The sequence below is a fragment of a genome, unplaced genomic scaffold (genome assembly GCF_019419815.1).
Source record: "Pyrus x bretschneideri cultivar Hongxiangsu unplaced genomic scaffold, Pyrus_bretschneideri_v1 Contig56, whole genome shotgun sequence".
NCBI classification, from domain to species: domain Eukaryota; kingdom Viridiplantae; phylum Streptophyta; class Magnoliopsida; order Rosales; family Rosaceae; genus Pyrus; species Pyrus x bretschneideri.
This window is the reverse complement of record NW_025999794.1, coordinates 2,067,260-2,082,744: the sequence shown is the minus strand read 5'-3', so window position 1 is coordinate 2,082,744 and position 15,485 is coordinate 2,067,260. Positions and strand designations below refer to the sequence as shown.

At 38.0% G+C, this 15,485-nt stretch overlaps 1 protein-coding gene and 1 pseudogene across 1 annotated transcript; both read right to left on the bottom strand.

Moving 5' to 3' along the window:
* Positions 1-8,028: 8,028 nt before the first annotated feature.
* LOC125471065 lies at positions 8,029-9,826 on the bottom strand (annotated as a pseudogene).
* Positions 9,827-10,280: 454 nt separating this feature from the next.
* Positions 10,281-12,075, bottom strand: LOC125471081 (glucan endo-1,3-beta-glucosidase 8-like). Its single transcript, XM_048570964.1, has 2 exons — positions 11,636-12,075; positions 10,281-11,525 (listed from the first exon to the last, which is right to left on the bottom strand). The coding sequence occupies exons 1-2, from the start codon at positions 11,962-11,964 to the stop codon at positions 10,421-10,423; spliced, it is 1,434 nt and encodes a 477-aa protein (XP_048426921.1). The 5' UTR covers positions 11,965-12,075; the 3' UTR covers positions 10,281-10,420.
* Positions 12,076-15,485: the final 3,410 nt, after the last annotated feature.

Genomic DNA, 15,485 nt, shown 5'->3' with positions numbered 1-15,485 from the left:
GCAAATACTTTATCTAATATGTGTCATTACTTTTTCAGGCTTGTCAATCGCTTCAAGAGGATATCTACCACCAGCTACTTTTGTTGTGGTGCAGAAAAGGCACAACTCTTTACCATGATGTCAAATACACCACAGTCGACGAGTACCTCAACCAGTTTATGGGGATAACTACTTCCCCTTTGTCTCATCTTTGTTCAACTCTCTGTACTATCTTTTGTTAAAATGACGGAATATTCAGAGGTTATCAAGATCTTGTCTTGGAATATTCAAGCTTGGATATTCCATGACACTTGGAATATTGAATTGGTCTGCAAACTGGTTTACTAGTTCCATGACACTTTGAAAATCTTCTGTGAATTTAGATATTGGTCTTTGTTTTCTTTTTTTGGATTTGCAGAATCCGCTGCTTGAAGGCTTCAACTGGGTTTTGGATAATGTTGGTGAGGAGCTACTATTTATAGCGAAGGAGTTCTTGTGCATGAGTGAGGAAGGTGTCCACTGTGGCACATCTGTGTGTCCCCTGTGGGTCCTATTTTAGGAGATATTACAATCATGTTTAACTTTGAAGTGTATGATCATGTTTATTAATATATGATATGAAGTAGTTGAACTTTGAACAAAGTGTGAATCAGTTAGATATTATATTCTTGATTTTTTCTCGTTATTTTTTTAGTGGATTTTGGAGATTTTATGGATTTGAGGATTCAATTACTTTCTATTTTCTTATTAAGTTACGAAGTAATTGTAGTAGGAGTGATTTGTTGTTGATCAATTCAACTTGGCTATCTTTTTCTTTTGAGTTTTGGTTCAACCTTTTGAGTTTTAAAATATAACTTTGTGCGACGCCAGAGTGGGCCAATGCGTCATGCAAAGGCTGTTTGAGTTTTTTCTTTTTTTGTTCAAACATCTTGTATGTACATTTTCATATAGTTTGTAATTAAATACTTTTTCTTGGTTTATTATTTATTGTTTAGAAAAGAGTTTGCACGACGAAATAGTTCCATAGGTTACACAAAGTGTCTTTGCGTGACGTAGGTAAGTGCGTCGTGCAAAGACACTTTTCGTGACATAGGTACGTGCGTCACGTAAAGCGAGTTTGTGTGACGTAGGGATGTGCGTTGCGCAATCCCAGTTTGCATGACGTAGGTACGTGCGTCACGTAAAGTGTCTTTGCATGCTGTTGGGATGTGTGTCACGCAAAGTGTCTTTGCACGACGTCACGTGCACCATGCAAAGTGTTTTTATTACTTTAATCAAGTATAACATAAGATTTTGTGGCATCCACTAGTGTAAATATTTTAAATAGAAGATCAAATTCATTCATTGTATTCATATAGGGTCAAGGGAGTGTATCTATAAAAAATCATCAAAATCGGAGTTAAAATAACCTTTAAATCGTGTTTTTTTTGTTTATAACCGTCGAAAAGTTTTGCCCCTTTACTTGATCTGTGAATGTTTGGTTTTTGAGATTTTTGGTGTATGCAATCTCGAAGCATATACAAACAAGTTTGACAGTTAGATCGTTGAAATTAGTTTTGCACAATGTGTTTCCCATCAAATCGATATATTCACTAACACTTTGAGTTTATTTATACTTTCATTAAGTATAACATAAGATTTTATCGTATCCACTAGTGTAAATATTTTATATTGAAGATCGAATTCATTCATTATATTCATATATGGTCAAGGAGTGTATCTGTCAAAAATCATCAAAATCAGAGTTAAAATAACCGTTAAATCATGATTTTTTGTTTACAACCGTCGGAAAGTTTTGTCCCGTTACTTGATCTTTGCATGTTTTTTTTTTTCTTTTCGATTTTTGGTGTATGCAATCTCTAGGCATACAAAAACAAGTTTGATGATTGGATCATTGAAACTAGTTTCGTCAATGCGTTTCCCATCAAAACGATAGATTTACTAACACTTAGAATTTATTTATACTTTCATTAAGGGTATCCACTTGTGTAAATACTTTAAATTGACGATCGAATTAGTTCATTGTATTAATATAGGTTCCAGGAGTGTAGCTGTAAAAAATCATCAAAATCGAAGTTAAAACTACCGTTAATCATGATTTTTCGTTTATAACTGTCGAAATTTTTTGTCTCTTTACTTGGTCTTTGCATGTTTGTTTTTTGCGATTTTTGATATATACGATCTTGAAGCATATACAAACAAGTCTGACTGTTGGATCATTGAAACTACTTTCGTACAATGCGTTTCCCATCAAGTTCAAAGGTATATATATTTACTAAGTAGATTTTAATTTATTTAGTTTGTACTTATAATACTTAAGAAAATGAATGATGTATATGTAAAAACAATTATTATGGGTTTTTGTTAAAAAAATATATTATTGTGGGGTTTATGTAAAAAAAAAAAAAAAAAAAAATTGAACTTGAAAGGGTGAAGTCACATTTTTAGTAATTTTTTTAATAATTTTTTTTTAAAAAAATTACCTCGCGCCACACTTTGATGTACTCGTCGCACAAAACCTCTTTGCGCGACATCAAATTGTATCCTTACGTTGCGCCAGCTGATAATTTTGTCGGTGCAATAGTGAAAAATAGGCCTTTTTTTCAATTTTCCAAGTTTCGTAGCCTTGAACCCTGTAGACCTCTCTTTTCCCTCTCGCTCTTTTTTTCCCATAGACCTGCATCTCCTCTTTCTTTCCTGTACACCTCTCTCTTTCCATTGTCTTGCATCTCCTCTATCTTTCCCATAGACCTCTCTCTGCCCTCTCACTTATCTCTCCCTTTCTCTTTCCTGTAGACCTCTCTCTCCTCTTCGCAACCTTGATCCCCAAATCTTGAACCCAGACCTGTCTTCCCTCTCTCTTTCCCATAGATCTCTCTCTTCCCTAGTGTTTTAAACGACGGGTAGTCATGCAAATCTTAAAGCCGACGCCAATCAAGTCCCAAAATCAAGGTAAGGGTTTCTGATTTTCGATGGGTTTTGTTATTTAGGGTTTAGGATCAAATTGCATGTTGATTTCTAAGTACTTTGAAAACCAGAGAGCCTAGAGTTGTTTCATTTTGTGATTGAAAAGAAAATTTAATTAAAGGGGGAACGACTTGTCCCTATTTACCACCACCCGCACACCCCCATTCAGTCTCCTTCCCTTTTGATTCGAATTTGTGTCTGGGATTGTTTTCTTTATTATTTTGAATCGAATTTTGTGCTCAAATGTTTATTGTTATTTGTGTGATCAATCATTATGTTAAGGATGAATTGATTTATATTAGACGATATGGGGTGACTTATGTTGCATAAGTCATCCCACTGATGCTGCATATGACTGATGTTGCATAAGTCACCCCACTAGTGCTACATAAGTCATGTGTAGCATCAGTCACCCCATATCGTCTAATAATTTAATTAATTTATTGAATTTAGTTCACCTGACGCAAATGTTGGTCTGGTTATTGATTAATTTATCAATATCTCTGATTTTATGAGATGGGTTTTGTTTAGTTTGGGGTATCAAATTGGATTAGGTTTTAGTTCTTGAGCTTCACTGGGTTTGGGACCAATTAAAGTGGGCTCTTGCTTCAAGAATTTAAGAATTTTTCTGTTTCTTCTGCCAAATTTTAGGGATTACCTAAATGTTCAGTTTTCAGTACTCGCTGATCAGATTATGTGGTTCTTAGTTTATGAAATATCATTTTATTTAAGCATCTAGGATGTTTCATATAACCAGCATTCGCTTTCTCGATCTGTGTAGAGGAAGTACTCAATACATACATTATGAGTAAATAAAAGGAGCTGTGTTTTGTTCTAATTTATCTCGAGTCATGTTATATTTCCAGTTTCCAAATGTCCGTTTATGATAACTGCATTGTGCAATTTGGTAGTTTCAATGAATAAAGACACAACCAAAGGCAGATACATATGATTTTGAGGAATTTAAATCATTGTATTTGTGTTACTATTGTTGTTATCATGTTTGGGTTTTATGTTAACTGATTCATACATAACATGTTGCATTTTTGAAATTCCAATAACCTCCTAAAGAGGATTTTTACGTTCATTTTAACTGCAATTCATATAATTTAGGAAGATAGTTTGATATAGCAGTGGTCATGAGAGTCTTGGTTTCATTTATTAGATTAGCCAATCTCCCTGAAGAGGTGAAGAAGGAACTTGAATATTTTGATTTCTCTTAAGCCACCAGAAAACATCAATTTATCTTCTTCTTAGCCGCCATGTATTATGTACAGTTTTGGATGGAGTCATGGAAAAGAGAAGCTGAAATCTAGAAAGCCTAGTATCACTTTATATTCTTTTGTTTTATAGTTTGTTTTGTCAGAATCTCTAAGAACAAGTTACGCTTTGCTTTTTGTTTGTGTTTTGTTTTTGCAGATACGTTGAAAGGCTAATTTTATGCAAATTCAATATTAGACAAGCATACAACAGACAAATCTCTAATTCAAAGGTAAAATTGTATAAGAGCATCCATGTCTAAGGTCACATGGTATATGGCTTAGATGAGCATTCCCTATATGGTATATTATATCATATATATTAACAAATAAGCAATGCTTTAGCAGGAGCCGACAGAAAAGGTCAAGTTTATGATAGTTTCTAGATATGTAGATTGGGAAATTATCATTAAACGAAGATTTTATGTGCACTTCCGAGGCCATTGCGTGTGGGTTCTACTTTATCTATAGTGTGCTATATGTTTTTTCTAAGTGGCAACTTTGATTGTTCAATCCCGTATTCCTACCGAGAGGAGAATACATATGTTAGTTTCATTTAGAAATTTTAACCTATTAAAACATATCTAGCTTTTTTGGTGTATATTGTATTTTTAAATTGCAGGAAGCAACACCACCATCTCTCTCCTCTGTCTCTCAAACACACACATACACATGCATATACACAAAATGTACATATAGACTAACAAATAGAAAGTTGGGTTGGAGGTTTGACAGATTAGGATAGGTCTCTTGGTTTAGGTCTGACTCTTTTTAATCAATCGTGCTGCCTTGGATTCATTACACTTTTTAATCTTCTGTTAATGTTTGTTCAGTTTTTTTGCTTTTTTCACACATGGTTTATTTGTTCAGTTTTCTTTTCTTTTTTCTTCTAGTTTCAAATGCAAGAAAGGATTAGTTTCTAATGTTATATTTTTATGGTTCAAAAAGTGTATAGATGTTGCAGTTGATCACTCGTCGTAGGAGTGTGACTAATGCGCCTCCCGCATTATCAGCATCTACTGCTCCAGCCGTGAGTGCTCCATTGATTGGGGAGCCTACACCCCTTACTGAGGCTACTGCTACGGCGTCCCAGGTGCCTGTATCATTGACGTCATCAGTGTTGGTTCAGTCGCTCAATGCACAGCGGCATCACCGGCGCCGCCGTGATTCGGAGCCTTCTGTTCACACTTCCTCGTTATCTAGAGTCGAGGGTGGGGGTTCCCAGCCAGGTAGTTTTTTCTAATTCTCACTACGTTGCATTTTTTTTTCATTTTAAAACTATTATTTTTATGATCGTGAAAATTTGCTGGATTGTGAAAATGTGTTACGGGTTGTGAATTACTGTTATTTTACTTTTTTTTTAAGGTTTTGGGAAATGATGTACTATTATGGGAGGCTTTGTAGAATTTTCTGTAGAAATTTAAGCTTAGGGTTTTCACCATTTAAGTTTTTTTAGGCAGCTAAAAAAAACACCAGGGGGCCTAAGTGAATGCTGAAGACGGCACAAAATGTACGTCTGTCCGCCTCCTTGATCAAGAATGCATATGACTCGCGACATCGTGGGACGGTTACCTCACAGCAGCATAGCATCATCGCTACTAGTTGTGGTTGTGTTATTCAGGATTGTTGTCCTATGCAGTGGGAGACTTGGGCAAAAATTCCCCAGGAGACGAAGATATTGGTGCGAGACAAGTTGTCGGCTAGTATATTAATTTTTAGCCTTTTATCATTTTTTAATTATTTTTACAAATATTATAAACTAAAGTATATTATCTTAATATTATTAAATTTCTTACTATTATTTTGTTGTTTTATTTGTAGGTCAATTTTGATTTTAAGGACATATCCCCTGAGGTCATCACCTACTTAGACGAGACCTTCACAAACCGGTACAAAAATTGGAAGAGCGATCTTCATTCGTATTTTAAGAAATTTGGTGATCCATAGACTGCTCGCCTAGAGGGTTGCCCATTCGAGTTGGAGGATAGGCCGAGGATTGGGAATGGCTCTGCAACCATTTTATGGACCCAAAATTTGTGGTATGTACATAATATTTTAATAATAATTCATTACTGTTTTACTTATTTTTTTAAGCTTTTTAAAATAATTTCTTTCAAATAGTCGCACTAACACGTATAGTGTGTGTTTAACAGAAGAAATCTATTGCTGGCAAGAGAGCTCGGGAGTCTAAGTCACTTCTCCACCATTCCAGTTCGAAGCCCTTTTTGTATAGGCTTGAGGCACGACGTCAGGTAAAAGTATATTAATTTTGAAATTTTATACAATTTATTTTTTATTATTGATTAGTAAAATTTTCTTAATGTTTTTTTTTTCTTCAGGAGGGTTCTAAGTTCCCATAGATCGACCTGTTCAAGGACGTTTACGTTTGACCTGGCAATGAGACCACTGAGCAGCTTCATGTAAGTATATGTAAATTCTTATATTTATGAATCGTTCAAATATTATTTATATTTTGTTATTAAACATTATATGTTTTTTCTTTATTATTACAGGGCGCTGTTGTTCTCCAAGAGGCAACATCGCAGCTTCTCTGGAGATCTCGATCGAGGACGTCATTGTACCTGAGGATGTAGGTTTTCAGATCATGATTGAGGTCCTGGATCAGAAGTACGGTCATTGTCATGGCAAGGTTGTTCGGGGTATGGGAAAGGCGAGGGTTCGTGAGACGGGTGCCTCTTTTCCAGATCGACCACAGGAGAGGTCAATGCCCTGAAGGAGGAAGTGACAACCCTAAAAAGTCAGCTTGCAGCCCAGGACGAGTAGATAAAGGCCCAGAGAGAGCAAATAAGGGCCCAGAGCAAGCAGATAAAGGCCAAGAACTAGTAGATGAGGGTCGAGATGAGGGCCAGGGCGACCACATGAGTATGATTGTACGGGCCTTAGCAATGTCCGGCCTCCAAATCTAGCTACCAGCCGCTGATCTTGCTCCACCTTCGACCTCCCAGCCACTTTGCCCAGCTGATACCCAATAGTTTGATGTATCAAACCTAGAAGACTACCTATTGTAGTTTTTTCTTTTTTTGTTTGGATAGTTTATAATTAAATACTTTTTCTTGGTTCATTATTTATTGTTTAGAATTGAATTACAATATTTATAAAAATTAAATCAAAAAATATTTTTGTCAAAAAAAAAAAAAAATAAATAAAAGAGTTTGCACGACGAAGAAGTTCCATAGGTCTGTCTTTGCGTGACATAGGGAAATGCGTTGCACCAAGCTTGTGAAAGTAGGGTTTGCGCGACGAAGAAATAACCTACGTCACACAAAGTGGGTTTGCATGACGTAGGGTTGTGCGTCATGCAAAGACACTTGTTGTGACGTAGGGGCGTGCGTTACGCAAAGTGGGTTTGCATGACATAGGGACGTGAGTCACTCAAAGTGTCTTTGCGTGACGCACAACCCTACGTCACTCAAACCCACTTTGCGTGACGTAGGTTATTTCTTCGTCGCGCAAACCCTGCTTTTAGAGGCTTGGTGCACGCTTGGCGCACAACGAAGGTTCTTCCGGCAAATTTTTACGCGACGTTTTTTTGACTTTGCGCGACGAAGGACCTACGTCATGCAAAATGTTATTTGTACTAGTGTCAGTGAATTGAAATTGCGAGCGTGCATGTTACTGTTGCACTGTTGAAGGTTGCCAACATACGGAGATGGTTTTATTGCTTCCTATTTATTAGTTGTCACTTGTCAGTGAAGTTACACCAAACATTTTTAAGCTCAAGAGATGTATTTCTCGACAGTTCATAGCTATTTTTTGTAGTTTGAATATAATGTGATGAGAACTAGTTGGAGAAGAGTTTTATTCATGGATGAAACTGTAATGAAAACAATACAAAAACATTGACAAAAACCAAAAAAAGCACAATTTGCTGTAAAAAGTATTTGGAAAATTGTAACCCTCTGAAAATCGCACTCTCAACGCCTCTCTAACAGCTTGATTCGAAGCCTATAAATGGCCGTCGCATTTGGTGCTGCTGGCCGGCCCTCTGATTGAGGATAGGTTGTGCAAAAGGATTAAATTTCAAAAGGAAAACAAAAATTCCTTTCTTCCTCATTGTTGCTTGTATAAACGAATAAATAAAAGAAAGTTAGAATAATGTGAAGAAGGCAATGATGAAAAACAGTGATGTAGATGAATAACCTAAGGCGTGCCTCCGTCCGGCAACACATAATAAATCAATCTGTATACGGAATAGACAATCTCCTTGAGAGGGATCGCGTGTTACCTTCTTTCCCGTGCTGCTGAAATCACATTTCCGTACATCTTGGTCTCCGTTTTGGTAGAACTCATTGAAAGCATAAGAGATTCTATCATGCATTTCCAAGTCACACGACCTCTTCCCTCCCAAGCTTGTGCAATCTGCCCAAGAGCATGCGTAATTGAATCCCGCTAGTGCACGGCTCAAGTTCCTAACATCGCTATGCAACACACACCACTGCTTCTGCAAGTATTTCAATCCCTACGCCTTTTAGCATCTGATGTCCGTTCTCTTGGCCGGAGAGGTCCATGGGAAATTTAGGCTTGCCATCGTAGCTAAATACTCCCCAATGGCGTTCAAAGTCCCCCGGAGCAACACTTTTCTGATCCTCGTCAAAGAGCCCAAATAGGTACACTTCCAAGTAGCCTTTCCTAAGAGGGGTTCCCACTTGACTTGCCAATTTTTTAGGAGGCCATCGTAAAACTTCTTGGCCAATTTCTTACTCCCGTAGTCGTGGCCATCCGTAGGCCATCCTACTTCCCCAATTACAATATCCACGTTCGGGACGCCTGCCTTCTTAAGCGCCCAAAGAAGTGTATCATAATTTGCATCAAACACATTGTTGTACAGGGCACCGTTGTCTCTAACCGTCTTGCCACCACCATCAAAGAAAGCAAATTCTTTTGGGAAGCCAGAGCTTCCGGAGAGGCTAAGGAAGGGATAAATGTTGACAACAAATGGCACGCTATGCGTACGAAGAAACTCTAGTATTTTCGACATTTGTTTTGGAATGTCCTTTCGGAAACGCCCGTCTGATGGTTTGTTGAGTGGAGATTCGTATACATCAGCAATGAAGGGCACCACGCATTTGATGTTTCCTCCGACGCCAGCTTCAGCTAGGGCCTTTTGGACGTTTTTCACTTACGGGTATACATTTTAACATAAGTACCGTTGTAACTTGTTAAGAATGGCTTGTTCCCGACAGCCACATAGCTGTGAATTTTTTTTTTTAAACAAAAGATGGATTCAGTCAGTCAGCTTCACTAATATTGAATCGGAAGACAAACATTTTGGACATAAACACACACATGCATACCGGATGGTGACTCGCCCATTATGAAGATATGCAGTGACATTCTGTTTGACCCATTTTCGGGCAGTTGCGTAATCATGAGCAAGTTTGTTCAATTTTTCCTTGGGAATTCCGACCATGACATCAATACCAGTGCTGGACAAGGCTTTCATGGTCTTAGGATCCACATCGAAAAGCTTCAGTTTCTTGATCCCGTTGTCCTTAAGCATCTTTAACAATGTTGTTGGGAGGCAAGGGGTGCGACGACATATGTCCCCAGTTCACACGTAAACCTTGTACAAGGTCCAGGTCTACCCAGATTACCAGCATTACGGAACACAACAACCACACAAGAAACATTTAGCTCTTATCTAGCTAGCTACCAATCGAGATGGCCACGCTTCTTTTGAATTGTGAGCACTCTTTAATTCTGGAATTAATGGAGTTTAAGAAGAAAAGTTTAATTAAACCAGTGGAAGCGCTCAAAAGGTTTGTTACCAGGCTAATTAACCAACTGATTTCTAAATTTAGCTGGCTCTTTTCTAGTAGTGTCTACTTTCCTCATATCATTTTTTTCGTTGTCTAAATCATTCTACATCCTACGGACATATTTCCAGTGTTCAAGGCTGTAGAGAAACGAGCCTTGAAACTAGCTACTAGCTAGGGTAAGTTCAAAATTTAGCTAGAATACCATAATTATCTAATACAAGTATCATACAAGGATAGTTAAACTTGATTAATCACAATGCATATACAGTTAATTATTAATTTTATGTAATTAGTAAAATATTAATGTTGTATTGCAGAAATAATTTTCATATCTTAATTGTATTATATTGGCTGGCTAATTAATTCCTTTATATGTATGTATTAGTCATTGCATGTATGTCTAACTAGCTTACATCAATATTAATGTGAAGAAGCTCATATCATCATCCACAACAGTCCTACAAAGATGCTGAATGCATAAGCCACACCAACTGCACCATGCCTCGGCGCTCCGGTGTTGACAATCTGAACTGGAAAGAGGCAATCTCCTACTGAGGGATTGTTTTTCGTGATGGTTGCCATCCCATTAAAGTTACATGTTCGAACATCTTGGTCTCTGTTTTGGAAGTAGGAGTTGAAAGCATAAGAGACTTTGCCATGTTGATCCAAATCGCAAGACCTTCCAGTCCCCAAGCTTGTGCAATCAGCCCCAGCGCATGCGTAGTTGAGTTCCGCATCGGTTTGGCTCATGTTCTTAACGTCGCTGTTCAACACGCACCACTGCTTCTCCAAGTATTCAACTCCTTTTACGGCTTTCAGCATTTGATTTCCGTTTCCTTTTCCGCTGAGGTCCATAGGGAACTTTGGCTGCCCATCATATCGGAAAATACCCCAGTGACGTTCGAAGTCTCCAGGAGCAATACTTTTTTGGTTTTCGTCGAAAAGGCCAAACAAGTAGACTTCTAGTTTTTCCTTCCTAAGAGGGGTGCCCTCCTCCTTGCCAAGTTTCTTGAGAAGGCCATCATAAAATTTCTTGGCATTTTTTATATTGGCATTCTTGTCACCATCGGTAGGCCATCCGGCTTCCCCAATTATGATTTCCATGTTACCAAAACCTTCTTTCTTCAGTGCATTAATCAGCGTATCACAATTTGCATCAAACACGTTTTTGTACTCAATGTTGTTGTCGCTCACTGGCTTGCTACCACCTTCAAAGAAAGCAAATTCTTTGGGGAAATCGGAGCTCTGGTAGAGACTGAGGAAGGGGTAGATGTTTACGACAAAAGGGGACTTATTGTCGCGAAGGTGGCGAAGTATCTCGACCATATTGTTCTTAATATCCTTTCGAAAACGCCCGTCTGATGGTTTGCTTGATGACGATTCGTAAACATCAGCATTGAAGGGCACTGTGGCTTTGATTTTGTCCCCAGCTCCTGATTCACGTATGGCCTTTTGAATGTTTTTCAATGCAGGGTAAGTAGTCTTAACGTAGGTACCGTTGTAACTCGTCAAGTATGGCTCATTACCAACAGCCACATAACTGCAAATTAAAGTTAAACACAACAAAAATATGTAAATTAAACTTCCGACCATATCAATGTATTACAACCTAATTATATACAAATTAAGGAAAAGAAAATTAATCCAAACCTGATACTAACGCTGCCAAGCCATTTGGTAACGTTCTCTTTCACCCATTGTTGTGCCTCTGAGTAACTATCAGCAAGCTTTTCCAATTTCTCATTGGGGATTCCAACCATGACCTGAATACCTGACCCGGCCAATGCGTTCAAGGTCGAAGGTTCCGCATCGAAAAGCTTCACTTTCTTGATCCCATTATCTTTGAGCATCTGAACAACATTTTTAGGAGGCAACTGGTGCGACGCCATTGCACCCCAGTTGACACCTAAACCTTGTGCAAGGTTGGTTGTGGCCAAAATTACCGACAAGACCCATACGAGAAACACGGCTCGTGCCATGGCTTGCACACGCTCCAATATGTTGGACTATTGTGAAGATAGCCAGCCAATGAGGGGGTTATTGTGTTATCTAGGCTACAGGGCCTAGGTTTATTAATTGGGGGACGGGGAAGTTTCTTGGGGCTGAAGGAAGAGTTTAAATATACGGATGGCCGCAATAGAGTTAGGTACATACGTGCATGACATGGGTTTTGGCAAAGGCTGTGCCTCTCTTTTGTAAAACAACCAATGGAAGCGAATAGAAAAGTCCAATTTTAGTTGGATGGTATACAAGAGCCATACAAGGTGTCAACTCTTCTCAAACTATTTTCTTTTTCTAATTTAGGGTTTTTACATTTTCTACAATTCACAGCTCTACATGTAATAAGATCTGCCGTAAAACTAGCTCTTAAATTTAGCTGTTTTTCTTAGAAAGTTGCAAACACAGGAAGAATTTGTTTTATTTCTTTTATACTTCACTATTATTGTATCATACATATTACAACAAACTTTCTTTAATCATTAGGCGACTAGTACAAAAATATAAGCAATCGACAGTAAAAAACAGTCGTGGTTAACTAGGTATTAGTCTAAGATCCGTTTGGTATTTGTCTTTTTACACCAAAAGCAACTTCACTTTAAAATTAAAAAAATAAAAGTACTTGATTAAAATAAAATATCCTGCAACTTTTAAAAGCGGCCTATAGGTTGCTTTTAAAAGTTTCTTTCATAAAAATCAGAGTTGAGCTTTTAATAAATATTTTCAATTCCTATAATATTGTCATTACTTTTCAAAGTGACATTATTTATCTGACACACATTTTATCCCTTGAAAACATTGTGACCACCAACAACTACACTGTTAGAAGTAGGGGTGGGCATAAAAAATTGCCAAATCGAAAAACTGAATTGAATCGCATAAATTTGTAGTCAGGAGTCTAAGATTGAGAATTTGAGAGTTTTGTCTATTTGAGAAGGGAACCGATTACAGTAAACAAGTGTGTTTAGGATTTGATGTTTGTTTGGGGAATGCGACAAAGGCCGAAGGGGTTTAGCTGTTTAGCGTTTAGTGGCTACCAATTTGGGGAGTGTCAAAAAAAAAAAATTAAATAGGTTGGTTTTTCAAGTAAATAAGAACATGCTTGAGTTGCTTGACGTTTCAACTTTCACATACAAAACAAGTTTGCTGTTTTTATTCAATTAATTATAATAAAACAAATAAATCTTACAAGTATTGGGTTTAGCTGCTTAGCCTAATTGGCTATTGTACTTAAACGCTATTGTACTTAAACAAAGATTCATAGTTTTTAAATTATATATATATATATATATATTTTTTTTTTTGAATAAACGATATTATCTACACAAATGAGAGGGGGTGGGCTAGCAATAATGTGGTTCAAATTCGCCTTTGGCGAGAATCGAAACTAAGACCTCTCGCTTACAAGTGAAGAGGAATACAATTAGTGTAACGACCCGTCCCCAATTATTATGATTTTTATAATTTTAAAAAGTGAATTTACAAAGATGTCCTTCGAGACAAAGCGTTGACTTTTGTTGACTGCCATGTCGTGTCACGTAAGGTTCATTTTCTAGGCGTATCCTCATAGTACTCGTCACTACGGATGTGTGGGCACAAACAGAATGCAATTTGGAGTTATAATGAAGGAGATATTAATCTTTAAAGCCTGGGGCATTTTAGTAAATTGATTATTTTCTAGAATGCTCTAGATTTCTGGAGCCAATTCAGGAAGGCCACAGGTGTGGCCCAAATTAAAAGGAAGAAAGTTGGGCGGTGGAGATGGAGATGGAGGATAAAGGAGAAAAAGGAGGGAGAGGTGAGGCAAATTAGAAGAGGAGAGATGTGAGGGTGACCAATCAGTGAAGAGAGAAACGAGAGAAAAGAGAGAACAGGAGGAGGAGAACCGCTGGGTTCACCTTGACCCGTACCCAACCCGGTGGAAATGTATGAAATCCAGTGCTTTCTCTCGTCAAATTTTGGCGAATTGCACCGGCCCAATACTTGGGAACTTCTCATCAATCATTCCTCTTCGATTTTCTGCACAAATTGGACAAGATTTGGTCTTGGCTTCATGGCAAGAGCACCGGCGGCACTGTGGTGTTCTTAGTGGTAATCTGCAATTTCTGCAATGATTTCTCTCAATTGCCACCACCAATATACTCCCTTGAGCCTAGAAACAATGTCCAATCATTGGTTGGAGCATCGGAGTCAATTTGAGTACGAATCAAGAGTCACCCTTTATAGGGTTTCTGACAAATCGAGGGGAATTTGAGGTGTTTCTCGGCCAAATTGGCCTTAGCCACAGGTATGAAAGTTGCTCCACTCACTGAGATCTTCATTTCTATGAAGTTTGAGAATTTTTAGAAATAGTTAAATTTTCCGGCGAGACAGGGCGACCGACCACCACCGGCGGTGGCACGTAGCCAATGGGCCGCTGATGCTATTTTACACTAAATTGATATCCTGATCTCAGATTTGATATCCATATGATGTGATTTGAGTATTGTGAATCTAGTTTGATTAAGGTGCATGAATCGACGATCTGACCGTTGGATCGTCACCAAACGTTGATACGTTATAACACGTAATATTTGAGGATATTAGAAACTTATGGATCAGGAATCTGATGTACGGATCTTCCCAATTAGGACATGTAAGTTATATGTTCTATTGATAAGAATTCTAAGACATGATTTGATAATTGTTTTAGGCGGCAATCGTTCATGACGCCTTGATATTTATGCTAAGGAGTTGTAGCACGGACTCCAGGTGAGTGAGCTTTTTGGTTTTCTATATATATGTATATAAGTTTTTCCATTTTTCCCAGAAATGGTTTTAAGTGGAATTTCGTTTAAAATGCCATGTCATGGTTGCTTTACATTTTAGCCTATGCATTAGTATAGCTTTGCATAATGTTGCATGATGCTGCGGAGCCCATGTAAGCTACAGGTGAGTACATTATGATGTTAGTGGTTGTGATGTATATGGTTATGCCTGGATGCATTTGGTACTCATTATCTTGCACCCCGGTGTTAGTGCTCCGCCCAAGGTCAAGGCCTAGCTTTCATGCGATCGATCACCTCCAGCACCACATGCTCACCTTGGATCCAAGGTAGGTGCTAGCCTATCGTACAGACCACATTAGGTGGTTCTAACTCGTAGGTGACTTGCGATACTTCACACAGCCTTCACGTGATCGTAGCACTTGAGTGTACTTATTTACACACAGCCTGTCGTACATACCACATTAGGTGGTTCCGACTCGTGTGCAAGAATTGATTAATGAGCTATAGGTTCAGCCGTACAGGTCACGTTAGGTGACTCCAGCTGGCATATCATTTTACATTGATTTATTTCACCTGGCTTACTTATTTTATTGCTGAGAGACTTGACATGGCATGTACTTGGTTTTCATTACTCTCAAGCAAGATTTCTATATACGTATGTATTATTATTTTCCGGGAAATCATATGGGTTTTACGGCGAGGGGTTATAACATTTTCAAAAGGTTTTTATTAAA